Source organism: Meles meles, chromosome X (genome assembly GCF_922984935.1).
Source record: "Meles meles chromosome X, mMelMel3.1 paternal haplotype, whole genome shotgun sequence".
In the NCBI taxonomy this organism is placed as follows: domain Eukaryota; kingdom Metazoa; phylum Chordata; class Mammalia; order Carnivora; family Mustelidae; genus Meles; species Meles meles.
The window spans coordinates 28,473,264-28,490,231 of record NC_060087.1 but is presented as its reverse complement, the minus strand read 5'-3'; the positions used below and the strand labels follow the sequence as shown (position 1 = coordinate 28,490,231).

At 34.7% G+C, this 16,968-nt stretch overlaps 1 protein-coding gene across 9 annotated transcripts in view; it reads left to right on the top strand.

The window, feature by feature from the left end:
- Positions 1-16,968, top strand: part of DMD (dystrophin) — a 2,324,635-nt gene that overhangs the window by 864,617 nt on the left and 1,443,050 nt on the right. For all 9 annotated transcript variants that reach the window (XM_045994540.1, XM_045994546.1, XM_045994545.1 and 6 more), the window contains exon 19: positions 4,017-4,104. In XM_045994540.1, coding sequence (XP_045850496.1) covers positions 4,017-4,104 — 88 coding nt within the window. The remainder of the gene's footprint in view (positions 1-4,016; positions 4,105-16,968) is intronic.

Below are 16,968 nucleotides of genomic sequence, written 5' to 3'. Positions count from 1 at the left end.
CTTTAACACTTTGTATATGTGGTTATCTGGACAGTTGACACTTTTGTGATCAGGTAATCTAATTAACTATTAGACCAAGATTTTGTTCTTAAACGTTTTTTTAAAGTCATTGAAATCACTGTTCACTTTGATGTCCACATGTGGCATTTTGGGATGTTCTCGGTTTATGTCATTCCATTTGTTACAGCTTAGTTATTTCTAGATTTTCATTTTTCTATGTAAGAATTGTCCCAATTTTGGAAATAAGTTATTTGAAGAGACCCTTTAATCTTCTTAGAATCCCTGGAGGGTAGGTATCTTTATTGTTACTTTACATAGAAAGTACTGATGCTCAGAAAGGTTGAATCACTTTCCAAATGCCAAACAGCTGGTAAGCAGTGGAGACAGAATTCAGACCATATGAGAATAGAATGACTCCAAAACTTTTCATTACCTTCTTGACTGTCCTCTGGCTACTCTAAATTTTCTCATTTTTTTTTATCAACCATCTACCGCTGTGTTTGAAATGTAATGTTTTCTGGAGTCTTCACTGTCTTGTTCATACTCCTGAAAGCACATTTGTGCCAATATCTCTCTTTATTTTCCAATATTCCTCTTTAAAACCGGTGTTACTTAACATAACACAGATTTCATCTAAACACTGATACATGGTGTCTATTCAATGCTTCTTTCTCAGGACTATCTCTCTATATACCATTTACTCAGTTTCTGTATAATATACTTCTGGCAATGAGGTGCTGTAATTGAGCTGTACATGGAGTTTCTGGTCATCTTATAGGCTGTCAGTGTGTATTCTGAGTAATCAGGCATCCCTTCTGATAGCTTGGTGCCCATGCTGCATTACTGCTTAAATATTTTGAATATCATCTTTGACTACATCCAGACTATCGGGTTGCCTTTTCTGTGAGTCATAGTCAGATACGTAGAAAGGTGTTTGATTAGTTTCCATTGAAATACCCTTAGAGCAGCAGAGTGGGTCTGAAAGAGAGCTGACTTTGTAAATAGATGATTGGGGTTCTCATATTGGATCTAAAACTTTCCACTTCTACAATCTTGTATATATGACTTAATCTTGCTGATGCTCAGTTTTCTCTTGTATAAAAGGACAAAATACTGCTGATTCCTTTGGTCCCACCAAATTATGAAATACATATATATAATTTGGTACACAATATGAGCAATTCCATTTTTATCATGATTATGCCAGTGTTCTCAAATATTTAATACACCTCTGTGTGCCTCACTTTCTTCCTCTGTCAAATTGTGAGAGTAATAGTAGCTACTCCATACATGATTGTTTTCTTGTGGTTATTGCTATTATATGTATATGAGAAAAACTAGAATAATGTGATTTAACCAAACTAAATATTTAAGCTAGTTACCCCTGAAATAATCAATTAGAACTTTTCCCTTCTGTGAGGAATACCAATTGATTATTCCATTAGATGCTTAGAATAAATATATTATGATCATGACATTTAGAAAGCCAATGATAATTTCATCATTTATAAAGACAACATTGTGTTCTGATTCTACTCCTTATATAATTTTATATATAAAAAAGCAAAAACTCTGTAGTTAAAATAGAAACCCCTCTGATAGGGAAGGGTAACTCTAACGTTGTTTAACTTGAAGAATACCTGTTTGCTGTTACTGTTCTTGTTCTTTTGTAGTACATGCATGTTTTTACTTCTCTCTCTTTCTCTCCCCACCCCTCTCTTCCACCCCCCTGCTCCTCCTTTTGCTGCTGTAGTTCAAATGTGGAATACCCCACAACCTGCTATAGCTCTTGGTACTTGTCAATGTTACCTATTTACTTAGAATGTGCTTATTTTTTCTCTTCTAAAGTACTCAGAGTATTTTACAAATAACATTTACCTTTTAATAAAGAATAAATTTAAAGTATTAGAAAACATGTGCCAATAAGCTGCCTCTGTTTCTATAAAGGAACAGAGAATTTAGAAGACAAAAATTGACAGTTGAGAAAATGTAAATTTTTGAACTTCATCTAGATTCTTACCTTTAACAAGATGTTGTGGCTATTTTATTTTCATGGACTTTTCTCTACTGGAAAGTTAGAATCTTTCAGGGTTATGCAAATACTTGTGTCAACAATTTGATAATGCCTCTCTGAAAATGATTTTCAAGGTAACACAGAAGTTTCTGTTAATTGGTATGGGATCCTGGGAGCATATAATCCCCAAACACCAGTCTCTGTGCTTTGAAAATTTCAAGTAGAATCTAAGATATTAAAATGTGTCTATTACTTTTAGAATTTCCCTACTGATGAGATGAAGCTGAATTTTCATTTGCTGCCCTTGAGAACATAACATAAAACATATATTTTCAAGATAGAGTGTAAATACTTTTAAAAAACCTAAAACTATCATTTTATGGCATTTTCATTTGTTTTGCTAAATTTTATTTAGTATTTTATACATTATGGTTCTTTTCCTGATAGGATAAATTCTATTGTCTACAGGCTTTTTAAAACTATTTTGCATTCTTGACATTTAATCCAATAAATCTACTTCATGAAACTGTTCCTCAAATAATTTTAAAAGCCCTCCCTTCAATTGCAGTTATTTCTTTAAATTTGAGAATTGTTTTAAATATTTTTAAATGTATGGATTATAGTATGAGCATTCCCATCATTTGGTGTACTTGGGAAATAGTCTAGTTTAGCAATATGATGATTCCTTATTTCTCTGAATGTATTTCTGGTGTTGCCATAATATCTTTATCTGTATCTTCCTGTCTCTTTATTGGCTTTCAGAGGGAAGACTCTAGATCTGCACTGTATAATTACAATTGGCACTTGACACAGGGTGACTTTTTAAATTTAAATTTAATTATATTAGATGAAAAATTAGTTTCCTCAGTCACACTCCCACCTTTCAAGTACTCAGTACCGACATGTGGCTAGTGGCTACTGTATTGGACAGCACAGATATATAATATTTTCATGCTTGTAGAAAGTTCTATTTAACAATGCTTGGCAGAGTGTGCACATATCGATTACAGGCCTCCTGCATGTACTCCAGTATCACATTTGTTTAAATACCTATAAATCAAAATAAAATTTAAAAAATTATCAGATACAGAATAACCTCCTGTCACAAAGTCAAGCAAAATCTTTGATGCTCTTATTGGGTCATAGGAATATTGCTGTAACTATATGTTAAATGCCTTAATGCTTGCTTTTTCAGCAGGTAGTTATGTTTTAGGACATATAACATGTTATAGCCACATATTTTATTGATTATGATCATTCAGTTCAATTGTATCATAGTTTAATATTTATGTATATTAACGTATATACGATATATATCTGTAGAGGCATTGTTAGCTAAACCCAGCAGTGAGTATTAAATGTTAGATTTTGTTAATTTAAGTCATTGTGGTTTTGTTGTTCAAAAGTTATCTTTAAGTTAGGAGAAATGAACGAATGAATTTAGAAAGCTTTTTGAAACCGAATCTGTTTTCCCTTGAAATGGGAGTACTTTGAAAGTTTCAGAGAGAAAATGAACCTGTAGTCTTGTATTTAGATAAATACGGATTTTTTTGCTAAATTATTCATGATAGTATGCTTTTTCCTTTTTATACACTTACAAAATTTTGTGTTGATTTTTAAACTAATTTCAGCAATTTCAGAAGTGTGTATTTAAAAGACAAATTTTAGTTTTAAGTATCTGTCACGTTATCCTTTCATTGTTTCTTATTATTTGCTTTTTTTTACAGCCTTATAGTGCATCAGAAACTACTGTGTAAAAAAAAAAGTAAAGAGTAGAAATCTTATTAAAAGTTGTAGCAATTCAGTGTGAAATTGGCTTGTGCTTTCATTGTCATTTTGATGATTCTGGTGCAAGAAACTTGAGAAAAAAATTCTTTAGATTCACATGATAAGCTGACAGAGTGAAATATCTTAAGGATTGAAAGGGCAAGTAGAAGTTATAATTACTGTGTAGCTTCACAATCCTTGTATTGAAATACTCACCTTTGCTATCATGCTGCAGGCCATAGAGCGAGAAAAAGCCGAGAAGTTCAGAAAACTGCAAGATGCCAGCAGATCAGCTCAGGCCCTGGTGGAACAGATGGTGAATGGTAATTACACGGAGTTGATTTAGATAATCTTCTTAGGGATTTGATAAACACATAGGTTCATATTTATCAGCTGAATTATATCAGACAAGCACTTCCTGAATACAAATTTAAATTAAAGTGAGTTTGTGAGCTTTTTATTATTCTTTCTTAATGCTAAGTGAATTATTACAGGAAATTCATCTTTGAGTCCAGTGGAAGAAAATGGGATGTGCTAGAATATTTTATCAATCTGTTGCAGAGAAATCAATTTTAATGGAAATCCTGCTAACATTTGTCCAAATAATTTAAAAAATAATGATTGCAGAAATCATTGGAAATGTAAGCAATCATATACTATATGTAAACTGATTATAATCTGATTTTAAGTAATTCTTACAGTATATTTTCCCAAACAGACTAAAATTATGTGTAGGACTTCATCAGCATACCTGTTGGCTAATTTGACATTTTATACTGTCTTTCATTTTCTTACTTACTTTACACATGTCATCTCAGAAGAAACTTCATTTTTTTTTTTTTATTTTACCCTTTTTATTTATTTATTTATTTTTTCAGCGTAACAGTATTCATTCTTTTTGCACAACACCCAGTGCTCCATGCAAAACGTGCCCTCCCCATCACCCACCACCTGTTCCCCCAACCTCCCACCCCTGACCCTTCAAAACCCTCAGGTTGTTTTTCAGAGTCCATAGTCTCTTATGGTTCGCCTCCCCTCCCCAATGTCCATAGCCCGCTCCCCCTCTCCCAATCCCACCTCCCCCCAGCAACCCCCAGTTTGTTTTGTGAGATTAAGAGTCATTTATGGTTTGTCTCCCTCCCAATCCCATCTTGTTTCATTTATAGGAGAAGAATAAATAAATGAAACTTCATTTTTTAACTTCAGTTGTTTTTGAGCAAGGTAAAAGTACAAAGCCAACACATGTTTTTCTTTTTATTTTTTATCCATTTCTTATTTATTTATTTATTTAGAGCACTTGTGAGTGGGTGGGGTGGGGTAGGGGCAGAGGGAGAGAGAATCTTAAGCAGGCTCCATGCCCAGCACAGAGTCCAAGGTGGGTCTTGATCTCAAAATCCTGAGATCATGACCTAAGCCAAAATCAAGAGTCTGATGCTTAACTGACTGAGCCACCCAGGCACCTCCCCTTTATTTTGAAATTCTTTTTTTCTTTTTTGAGAATGAATTAAAATTAGGGACGCCTGGGTGACTCAGTTGATTAAGTGGGTGCCTTGGGCTCATGTCAGGATCCCAGGATCCTGGGATGAAGCCCTGTGCTGGGCTCCTTGTTCAGTGAGGAGCCTGCTTCTCCCTCTCCTCCATGCTTTATGTCTCTTTCTCTGTCTCTCTCTCAAATAAAATCTTTTTTAAAAAATTACTTTTTCCTAACAGTGCTTCAGAAGGTGTCTGAACAAAATATGTTACTGACGTTGATTGTGAGCAAACATTTTTGAAATTATTATTGTGTCAGTACTGCAGTCATTTCCAGATATGAGTAATTTATGAGAATCAGAGATAATGCTATTTTCAAACAAGATTTTTTTTACATATTTCACAGGATATGTTTATAAGAGTATAATAACCAAATGTAACAAATGTTTTTGTTGTGCATGTCAGCTTTTTCCAGGATCTGCCTTCATTCTGGAGCATAAATTTTGTGTATGAAATATTTTTTGCCTTAATTGCCATGTTGGCATTAAAAAGTTCAGTGATCTTCTAGGAAATCAATTCATTTTTTTTCTTTTAATGAGCCCCATGACTATATTTGGTTAACAATAAAAACAAGCAAACATGACAGCTGAGGATTGGGTTAACAAGTTAATAAATATATAGACAATGCAAAATACTGAAAGTTTATTGTTGAGCTGTATGTTGCTAGGTGGTATAACTGATGAATTTGATAACAGCATTTTCATATTAAATGAAATTGTGTGATCTAAAAAAATAGGCTTGTAGCCACTATACAATTTCCCCATAGCAACTATATTGTCACTTTTTTTATTTGTATAAGCCAGTGTAAAATCTATACTCTTAAATGGTCTCCTTTCATAATCAAATGTCAAGCATACATTACCTCAGATCATTATTCAAGAAGCACTTAAAATTTAGAAATGTAGGAAATGATTTTTTTTTGTAATTAAAACCATATACAGATTTAAAATGATCATATGATTAGTGATGTCATTTCCTAGATTATTGCCCTCAAAGCTCTAAATTTAGGAGGCATGAAGAAAAGTCAGGACATATACTAGGTCCTTAATAAATATAAATTGGTGAAATTCTTCTTAGCAAAACAAGGTTAAGACAGTTACTGAAATAATTTTGGTCAGAAAATAATAATACCTTGTGTGGAGAGCAAAGAGCAGTAAGAATTAGGGGTGTGATTTCAGACACTGGTCATAGATTGACTGTATCGATCAAATTTTAAGCTTCTCATGTATTATGCCAATAAAGATAAGGTCTGACTGTTAAGTGATTAGGCTCAAATTTGGGCTCTACTTAGAGCATAGCTCTTCTACTCCATTCATTCAAACATTTACATCATTACTAAAAAGTAGATTAAAGGATTTTAACTTTTTGTTCCATTTTTTTCAGTCTTAAACAGAATAAATTTCATAACATTTATTTTATGTAATTGTACAAACTATGAGTGAAGGCAGACATGTGCCTAAGTGCCTGGAGTATCTCTGTCCTGGTATATTTTATTGGGACCTCCTCACCCTAATTCACAATAGCTTTGCTGGTATAGTACCAAAAACTGGAGTTTACTAGTTCGGCTCGTGAAACCGAAGGACCAAAATGAACTTTCTCTAAACCAGGTTTCTAACCATTATCTTGGTTAAGGTCTTCAGTTTACAAGCCCAGAATTTCTTTTGTCAAGTTTAAGCTATGGAATACAATAAAACTCATAACCATATAAAACACATACATTCTTGTCCTTTTATTTATAAAGAAGGGAAATAAGAACTGAATCATGGTACTTCATTTATGACCTCATTTCTTTTTAAATTTTTTTATTTTTTCCATTTTATTTATTTTTTCAGCGTATGACCTCATTTAAATGTTCTTTCCTTGTAACCACATCTCTTGGCCTCAAAAATTAAGATAAAGATAAATCATTCTTGTACAGTGTTATTAATATCATGCAACTACTACAAATTTATGGTTTATGTATGTTTTATTGTGATAACCACATTTAACACATATAGTGTAAAATAGGTGTAAAATAGCATAACTTATATCTTCAAAAGCATATTATAATATTTTTTATGTATGTATACATAGGAAGGTAAATTTTCTACTTCAGATACTTTAAGATTAGAGTGTTGTTTTTTTAAATATCTGGAATGATTTTGGAAGTCCTCTTTCAAATTTTCCTTCAGAATGAAAATCTAAGACCTGCAAAAAAAAATTCCTCAATACTTGAATCACTCTGTTTCAAAACTGATAAAAATATATCAGACATATTTCCAAATATACTTTTGGTCATTTCTAAATAACTACTAAAAGAATGAATTTTTAGCATTAAGAAATGCAGAAAACAGGGGCACCTGGGTGGCTCAGTGGGTTAAGCCTCTGCCTTCGGCTCGGGTCATGATCTCAGGGTCCTGGGATTGAGCCCCATATCAGGCTCTCTGCTCAGCGGGGAGCCTGCTTCCTCATCTCTCTCTGCCTGCCTCTCTGCTTACTCGTGATCTCTCTCTGTCAAATAAATAAATCTTAGATTAAAAAAAAAGAAAGAAATGCAGAAAACAGGGAGAGAAAGGTGGCAGAGGAATAGGAGACCTAAATTTCATCTGGTCCCAGGAATTCAGCTAGATAGTTATCAAACCATACTGAACACCTATAAAGTTAGCAGGAGATTGAGGAGAAGAATAGCAGCAATTCTATGAACAGAAAAGCGACCACTTTCTGGAAGATAGGACATGAGGAGAAGTAAATCTGAGGTGACATATGGGAAGATAGATGGCAAGGGCAGGGGGAGGAAGCCTCCATCAACTGGCTCCCGGCAAGTGAGAGAGCAGTGGAGCACAAAATCAGAACTTTTAGAAGGCTGCTCTGCTGAGGGATGTTGCTCCAGTGGCTAAGCAGGGTGTGGAACCCTCAGGTCCCTCAGGATCACAGAAGGATCGGGGGTGTCGGAGTATCGCAGAGCTCCCAGGTATCAGAGCAGGGAAACCAGCGGCAGAGATCAAGCTGAGTTAGCTCTCAGCTCAGGGTTGCCATAAACCAGGATCAGCAGCAGAGTCAGAGCACTGCTCTTCGAGCAGGGACCCCACAAATGGCAGGCCTCCCCCTCCTTTCTCCACCGGGACGAGTGGTACAGGACCATGCTGCAGGAACCTGCTGGGTTTGAAGACCCCAAATGGAGCTGTATGCCAGAGATAGAAATGCTCAGTCACAGGCCAGGTGAGCATGGAGTGCGGCCAGAGACCAGAGATACAGGAGTGATTGACTGCTTTTCTCCAAGGATGCATTGAGGAATGAGACCCCGAGTTCTTAGCTCCTCTGGGCTGGGGATTGGGAGGCCACCATTTTCATTCTTTTCCTCCAAAGCTGTACAGAAAGTGCTCAGGGAACAAAGGCTATGGAGCAAACCCAAGTGGATTACTCAGCCTGGCCCCTAGCAAGGGCAGTGCAATTCCACCTTGGGAAAGACATTTGAGAATCACTGTGCCAGCTCCCCACCCAGAAGATCAGCAAGAACATCCAGCCAAGACCAAGTTCACCAATCAATGAGAAATGCAAAACTCCAGAACTAGGGGAATACGGCACATGGAATACATGGCTTTTCCCCCTCAAGATTCTTGAGTCTAACAAAATTGAATTTTTTGAAATTTTCTTTATTTTTTTGAATTTTTCCTCTTTTCTATTTTAACCAACATCTTATCAATACATTTTTAAAAAATCTTTGTTAATTTTCATTTTTACATTCATATTCTATACCTTCATTGTATTTAACTTTATTTTTTGTATAAATACATATATAAGTTTTTCTTTCTCTAAAATTTTGGGATATAGTTTCTTCTAACAAACCAAAATATACCCTAAATCTAGTGTATGGCTTTTTTCTAGTCTCCTGCCTGATCACATTCTCTCCCTTTTTTAAAAAATTTTTTTCTTTCTTTTTTCAACCAACTTCTTATCAATTCCTCTTTCATAGTCTTTTATAATTTTCATCTTTATAGTCATATTCCATCCCTTCATCATATTACCATATTTTTGTATATATATATGTTTTACTTTCTTTAAAATTTTGGGAGGCAGTTTCTTCTAAACAGACCAAATTCCCTCAAAATCAACTGTGTGTCTCTGTTCTGTTCACCAGTCTTATCATATTTTTTTTCCCTTTCTTTTCCCCTGGTTTCAGGTCTCTTCTGATTTGTTTAGTGTATATTTTTGGCGGTCATTGTTACCCTTTTAGCATTTTGTTCTCTCATTCATCTATGCTTTTCTGGACTAAATGACAAAGTGAAAAAATTCACTTCAGAAAAAGAACAAGAGGCAGTACTGACTGCTAGGGACCTAATCCATACAGCCATTAGTAAGATGTCAGAACTAAAGTTCAGAATGACAATTATAAAGATTCTAACTGGACTTGGAAAAAGCATAGAAGATACTATAGAATCCCTTTTTAGAGAAACAAAAGAACTGGAATCTTACCAAGTTGAAATTTTTAAAAAAAAGCTATTAATGAGGTACAATAAAAAATGGAGGCTCTTACAGCTAGGATAAATGAGACAGAAAAGAGAATTAGTGATATAGAAGACCAAATGATGGAGAATAAAGAAGCTGAGAAAAAGATAAGCAACTACTGGATCAGAATGGGAGAATTAGAGAGATAAGTGATGCCATAAGATGAAACAATATTAGAATAATTGGGATCCCAGAAGAAGAAAGGAGCAGAAGTTATATTGGGGCAAATTATAGCAGAGAACTTCCCTAATCTTGGGAAGGAAACAGACATCAAAATCCAGGCACTGGATTAAAATCAATACAATTGTATTAAACTGTATTAAAATCAATACAAATAAGTCAATACCCCATCATCTAAAAGTAAAGCTTACAAGTCTCAGAGACAAAGAGAAAATCCTGAAGGCAGCTCAGGACAAGAGGCCTATAACCTACAATCGTAGAAACATTAGATTGACAGAAGAGTTATCCACAGAGACGCGGGAGGCCAGAAAGGACTGGCATCTGATAAATTCAGAGCCCTAAATGAGAAAAAATATTCAACCAAGAATACTATATTCAGCTAGGCTCTCATTGGAAAAGGAAGGAGAGATAAAAAGTTTTCAGGACAAACAAAAACTAAAATAATTTGCAAACACCAAGCCAGCCCTACAGAAAATATTGAAAGGGGTCCTCTAAGCAAAGAGAGAGCCTAAAAATAACATATACCAGAAAGGAACAGAGAAAATATACAGTAACATTCACCTTAAAGGCAATACAATGGCACTAAATTCATAGCTTTCAAGAGTTACCCAGAATGTCAATGGGCTAAAGGGCCCAATCAAAAGACACAGGGTATCAGAATGGGTTAAAAAAAAAGACCCATCAATATGCTGTCTTCAAAAGACTCATTTTAGACCCAAAGACATCTCCAGACTTAAAGTGAAGGGGTATAAAACAATTTACCATACTAATGGACATCAAAAGAAAGCTTGGGTGGCAACCCTTACATCAGACAAATTAGACTTTAAGCCAAAGACTATAATAAGAGATGAGGAAGGACAGTATATCATACTGAAAGGTCTGTCCAACAAGAAGATCTAACAATTTTAAATGTCTATGCCCCTAACATGGGAGCAGCCAACTACATAAACCAATTAATAACAAAATCAAAGAAACACATCAACAATAATACAATAATAGTCGGGGACTTTAATACTCCCCTCACTGAAATGGACAGATCATTTAAGCAAAAGATGAACAAGGAAATAAAGGCTTTAAAGGACACACTAGACTAGATGGACATCACAAATATATTCAGAGGACAGTATGGTACTGGCACAAAATTAGACATATAGGTCAATGGAACAGAATAGAGAGCCCAGTAATGGACCCTCAACTCTATGGTCAACTAATCTTTGACAATGCAGGAAAGAATGTCCAATGGAAAAGACAGTCTCTACAACAAATGGTACTGGGAAAATTGGACAGCCCCATGCAGAAAAATGAAACTGGACCATTTCCTTACACCACACATAAGAATAGACTCAAAATGGATGAAGGACCTCAATGTGAGACAGGAATACAACAAAATCCTTGAGAAGAACACAGGCAGAAACTTCTTCGATCTGAGATGCAGCAACATCTTCCTAGAAACATTGCCAAAGGTAAGGGAAGCAAGGGCAAAAATGAACTACTGGGACTTCATCAGGATCAAAAAACTTTGCACAACAATGGAAACAGTCACCAAAACCAAAACACAACTGACAGAATGGGAGAAACTTTTCACAAATGACATATCAGATAAAGGGCTAGTATCCAAAATCTATAAAGAACTTATCAAACTCAACACCCAAAGGACAAATAATGCAATCAGGAAATGGACAGAAGACATGAACAGACATTTCTGCAAAGAAGACATCCAGATGGCCAACAGACACATGAAAGAGTGCTCCACATCACTCAGCACCAGGGAAATACAAATCAAAACCACAATGAGATACCACCTCACACCAGCCAGAATGGCTAAAATAAACAAGTCAGGAAATGACAGGTGATGGTGAGAATGTGGAGAAAGGGGAATCAGCCTACACTTTTGGTGGGAATGGAAGCTGGTGCAACCACTCTGGTAAACAGTATGGAGATTCCTTAAAAAGTTGAAAATAGAGCTACCCTATGACCCAGCAATCACACTACTGGGTATTTACCCTAAAGATACAAATATAGTGATCCAAAGGGGCATGTGCCCCAGAATGTTTATAGCAGCAATGTCCACAGTAGCCAAACCATGGAAAAAGCCTAGAACTCCATCGATAGATGAATGGATAAAGAACGTGTGGTCTGTGTATATGTGTGTGTGTGTGTATATATATGTGTGTGTGTGTGTGTACACGTACACACAATGGAGTATTATGCAGCCATCAAAAATGAAATCTTACCATTTGCAATGATATGGATGGAACTAGAGACTATTATGCTAAGCAAAATAACTCAATCAGAGAAAGAAATTATATGATCTTATTGATATGAGGAATTTGAGAAACAAGATGGATGATCATGGGAGAAAGGAAGGAAAAATGAAACAAGATGAAACCAGAGAGGAAACAAATCTTAAGAGATTCTTAATCTTATGAAACAAACTAAGGGTTGTTTGGGAGGGAGGGGAGATATGGGGTGGCTGGGTGATGGACATTAGGAAGGGTGTGTGCTATGATGAGTGCTGTGAATTATGTAAGACTGATGAATCACAGACCTGTATGCCTGAAGCAAATAATACAGTATATGTTATTTTTTTAAAAAGAAAGGCAGAAAACAAAAACCCATTAGTCTCAAAGGTAGTTTGTTAAAGTAAATGAAGAAAGGTGCTGAGGAAAAGGGGGAGTGCCCTAAAATTCTTAAGAGTGCAGAGATTATCATCATGCCAATGTAGAAGTGACTTTGACTTGATGTTGCAGAATTTTGTTAAAAATCATTCTTCTGTCTTGAAAACAGTTCAGTTTTGCAGGCTCACTAGATGTTAGGATCAATTTAAAGCAATTTAAAAAAAATTAAAAAAAATTAAGCAATTTAAAGATGATTTTCATTTTTCTATACTTTATCAAATGCAAAGCTTACCTGAAAAATATTAAAGTACAGTAAACATTAAATATATTGTTAACTTTAATATTAATTATTTTGTGAGTTTTGTAGAGAATGGTTGATATGTGGAAAATATGCACAGAATCAGTAAAAGACTCATATTAATTTATTTGGAACCTTTTTTACAACCAAAAAAGGAGGTGCATCAGTTTCTTGCATAGTTTAAAGTTTAACACAAACATTTCCCTTGTAGATATCCCAGTTCTTATATAAGCATGTAAGTGATCTTCATGATTATAGTAGGATAAATAAAAGGACTACAGTGCTAACAGCATGTTACTTTAAGAATCATGTTTCTTAGTTTTTAACGTGAATTTTGGTACAATGAACTGATTTATCTATTCCTTAACTGTATCTTTTTTTTAACAAACATTAAATTTGTAATTCCTGTCAACATCATTTGATTGGAGAAGTATGAGAGTAGTTTGAGAAGAGTGGTGGATGGTGGAGAGACATTCTTATTAGAGAAATTTTTCTCAAATACATCTTTTATGAAGCTTCTTGTTACTATATAAGATGGGGATAAGAACTTTAGTCTCAAGAAGTTGTTGACTTTCTAGAATTTTAGCAAGAGTAAGTGGGAGACTACATTGGGTAACTAGTGATGTAATTTTTTTTTCCTATAGCTATGTTATGCTGAGAAGGGGAATTTCCCAATTTGCACTTGTTTCCTTTTTTTTTTTAAAGGATACAACATAACCTTCTCTAAGGTTTGTTTTTATAGTTCTTCATTTAAACACAAAAATGGTTAATTAAAATTTTAGAAAATTTCACAGCAAAGTATGGTAAGTGATCTTACTACTATATTGGTACTATTGATTATTCATCAATGAATCCTAATTTCCTAAGATTTTATGTCAGACTGTTTTAAACTGATCTTCTTACTTCAAAGTGAAAGCTTTTCAGTGTGTGAGAGTGTGGGATTTTAAGATAATCTAGAATATTTTTTTGTATTTAATCATTTGCTTTCTTTTTTATCTATTTAGACTTCATTCTTTCTAAAATGATTTTATTTATTTATTTGACAGAGAGAGAGACAGCTAGAAGAGGGAACATAAGTAGGGGGAGTGGGAGAGGGAGAGGGAGAAGCAGGCTTCCCAGTGAGCAGGGAGCGCAATGTAGGGCTTGATCCCAGGACTCTGGGATCATGACCTGAGCTGAAGGCAGACACTTAACGACTGAGCCACCCAAGTACCCCTAGACTTTATTCTTAATTTTGTTTGTAAAATAATGTTCTTGCATCCTATGTAGTCTCCTTATCAGTCAGGTATTTAAAAAAAACCTGGTTTAGATAAACTGTTTTCCTTTATTAATATTAAAATTACCAAAAGAGTAGTTGTATCAAACATTTATTTGGAAACATATATAAGCATAGTTCATTTACCCCTTCTTTAAGCTATAAAATTGTTTCACCACAATTTCTAGAGGCGACGGTGTAATTATCTAATAGTGTTAATGATGTTTTCTACATTAAACTGTGCTTCCCTTTCATTTTCTAATTGTAGTTTCCTGTATGTTAATTAAGAGTCTGAAGACAATCACATTAAGGAAATGTTTAAATAAAACTAATAATTATTAGTCTATTAGACTAGAAGAATAACTCAAAACCATCATCCCTTGATTGTTAGATTATAGTGTTTAAGGTGATACATGATAGTAAGTCTGCTAAGGACTGTTATTAAATAGTACAGACTGATAACACAGACAAGGACTCCTCTTATCTATAATATTAATTGTGTAACTGCATTTTTAGTGTTTTGCTTTATATAGCTCATTAAGTATTTCACATGAGTGATGCCTTTGAGTTTGGTCAACCCAATTTTGTCAGATTGTTAAAGACAGGGATTATAGTCAGTTTGGCTCACCTCAAAGTCAAACCTTTCATCTTCTCTTCACATCACTGTGAAGGGTTTTTAGTGGCAGTAACTCTTCTAATTATATATTTTAATGGAAAGACATTTTGCAGCTGCTCTGTATGTGAGTGGGGCATAGAAATAATACTATTTGCAGTATTTCAGCCCCTCCATTGTAAACGAGTAGCTTTCCCCATAGTTGGACTCATTTCCTCTTCTCTTACTCTTTCCTCAGTTCTGGGCAGTTCTATTTATGTCTCCTATTTCTCCATGTGACACTTGTGGATAATGGTCTACACAGAGTTCACACTCCATAAATGTTAATTGACAGACACATCATTCTTTGACTCCAGTCTCCAAACGAAAAAAACTTTGTGCTTGTGTGTGTGTGTGAGAGAGAGAGAGAGAGCGAGCGAAAGGGAGAGGGATAGATGGGGAGAGTGAGAAGGAGAAAGTCATAGTGGTCACTGTTGTTGGAGAAAATTCATCACAAAAACAAATATGAATAGGAATCTGGCCTTTATCTCTCATAACTCAGTCATGTTTAAGAATAGAAAAAAAGTTTAAAAAAAAAGCTATTTTAGTAAATTTATTTATTCACTAAGGGTATAAATTTTACATAAACCTATTAACTTTTAAAAGCTATTATTTAAAAGTCAAGCAGAGAGAGTCAAGTATCATATGGTTTCACTTATTTGTGGAGCATAACAAATGACATGGAGGACATTGGGAGATGGAGAGGAGAAGGAAGTTGAGGGAAATTGGAGGGGGAGGCGAACCATAAGAGACTATGGACTCTGAAAAACAACCTGAGGGTTTTGAAGGGGCCGGGGGGGGTTTGGGGGAACCAGGTGGTGGGTAATGGGGAGGGCACGTATTGCATGGAGCACTGGGTGTTGTGCAAAAACAATGAATACTGTTACGCTGAAAAAATAAATAAATAAATTTAAATTGTTAAAGAAGAAAAAAAAAGCTATTATTTAAAAAATTATTTTAAAAAAGCAATTGTATAAAAATTAGTGTGGTTGAAGAAACCTCTAGAATTTAGTCTACAATACTCAGGCCTTATTTTCATGGACTTAATAAATTTCTATTACATTCAAGGCTGTTATATTCATGCCAAATGGGCTTGTAAAGACCCTTACCTAATATGCAATAAAAAATGGAGACTATTTATTAAAACTTCATTTTGAGTTTTCATTCTAAACACAGGTTTTGCATGATTCTACTCTGGCTTCATGGCTAATGATGAATATACTTGATGAGGAATACTTCACTTTAAGTGGCAGTTCTGAAGTACTTGCATGGAAGGTGGTGCACAATTAAAATTATTCTAACAGTCTGTTATGCACTGTACACAAGTAATAAAATTAATGGATGCACTTGAAGTAATGATCCATTTCCTCTGGGTGCAATATATTTATTCATAGACTATTTCAGGGGTTGTTTAGAATACGAGATGTGAATGGATTATGATCCTTTATCCCTGAGATTCTAATGTGCTACTACAAAATGGCTTCCATAAGTATTGTTCATAATGCCTGGTGAGTTAGTGTTTGTATTCTTAAGTAGCTAACAAAAAAATTAGAAAAACAGATGCTCAAATGATTGATACTTTAAAATTTGCAGATTTTTACCCTTAAAAGGGGTCATAAAACTTAAAATTTTTCAGTTGGGATAAGGAACATGTAATTTTATGAAATACACATAAAATGGTTACATATAATGGTAAAATTATTCATGCTTCAGTATTCATTTGGGAAACAGTACCCTTATTTATTCTGCTAGTTTTAAGAGGCTTTGTCCTAATAGATAGCTAATTCATGAATCTGAAGTATTGGCATTTATAATTTTAGTTTAACAGATATACATGTAGTAATGTGCCATGTACCGGGGCTTTTGATCCTTCCCCCAAGTATTTTAAAGCAAACTTGAAGCAAGAGAGACTGTGTGCATCTTTGTGTTTGGCTTTTTATGCCTCTGGGTAATGCTACCCTAATGTTCATATTTGTATGAAGTAAGTTATTGATTTAGTGTTGCGTGAGTTCACAAGTACACGGTATTTATCCCTTACCTATTCTAAGCTGAGAACTCTATCAGATACTGCCTGCCAGTGGAGGTCTTTTTCTCAGAGTGGTTTAGAGTTTAGGACAGGTCTTCCTTCTCTTGTTGATCAGCAAGTATATTCACACATGAAACAATACA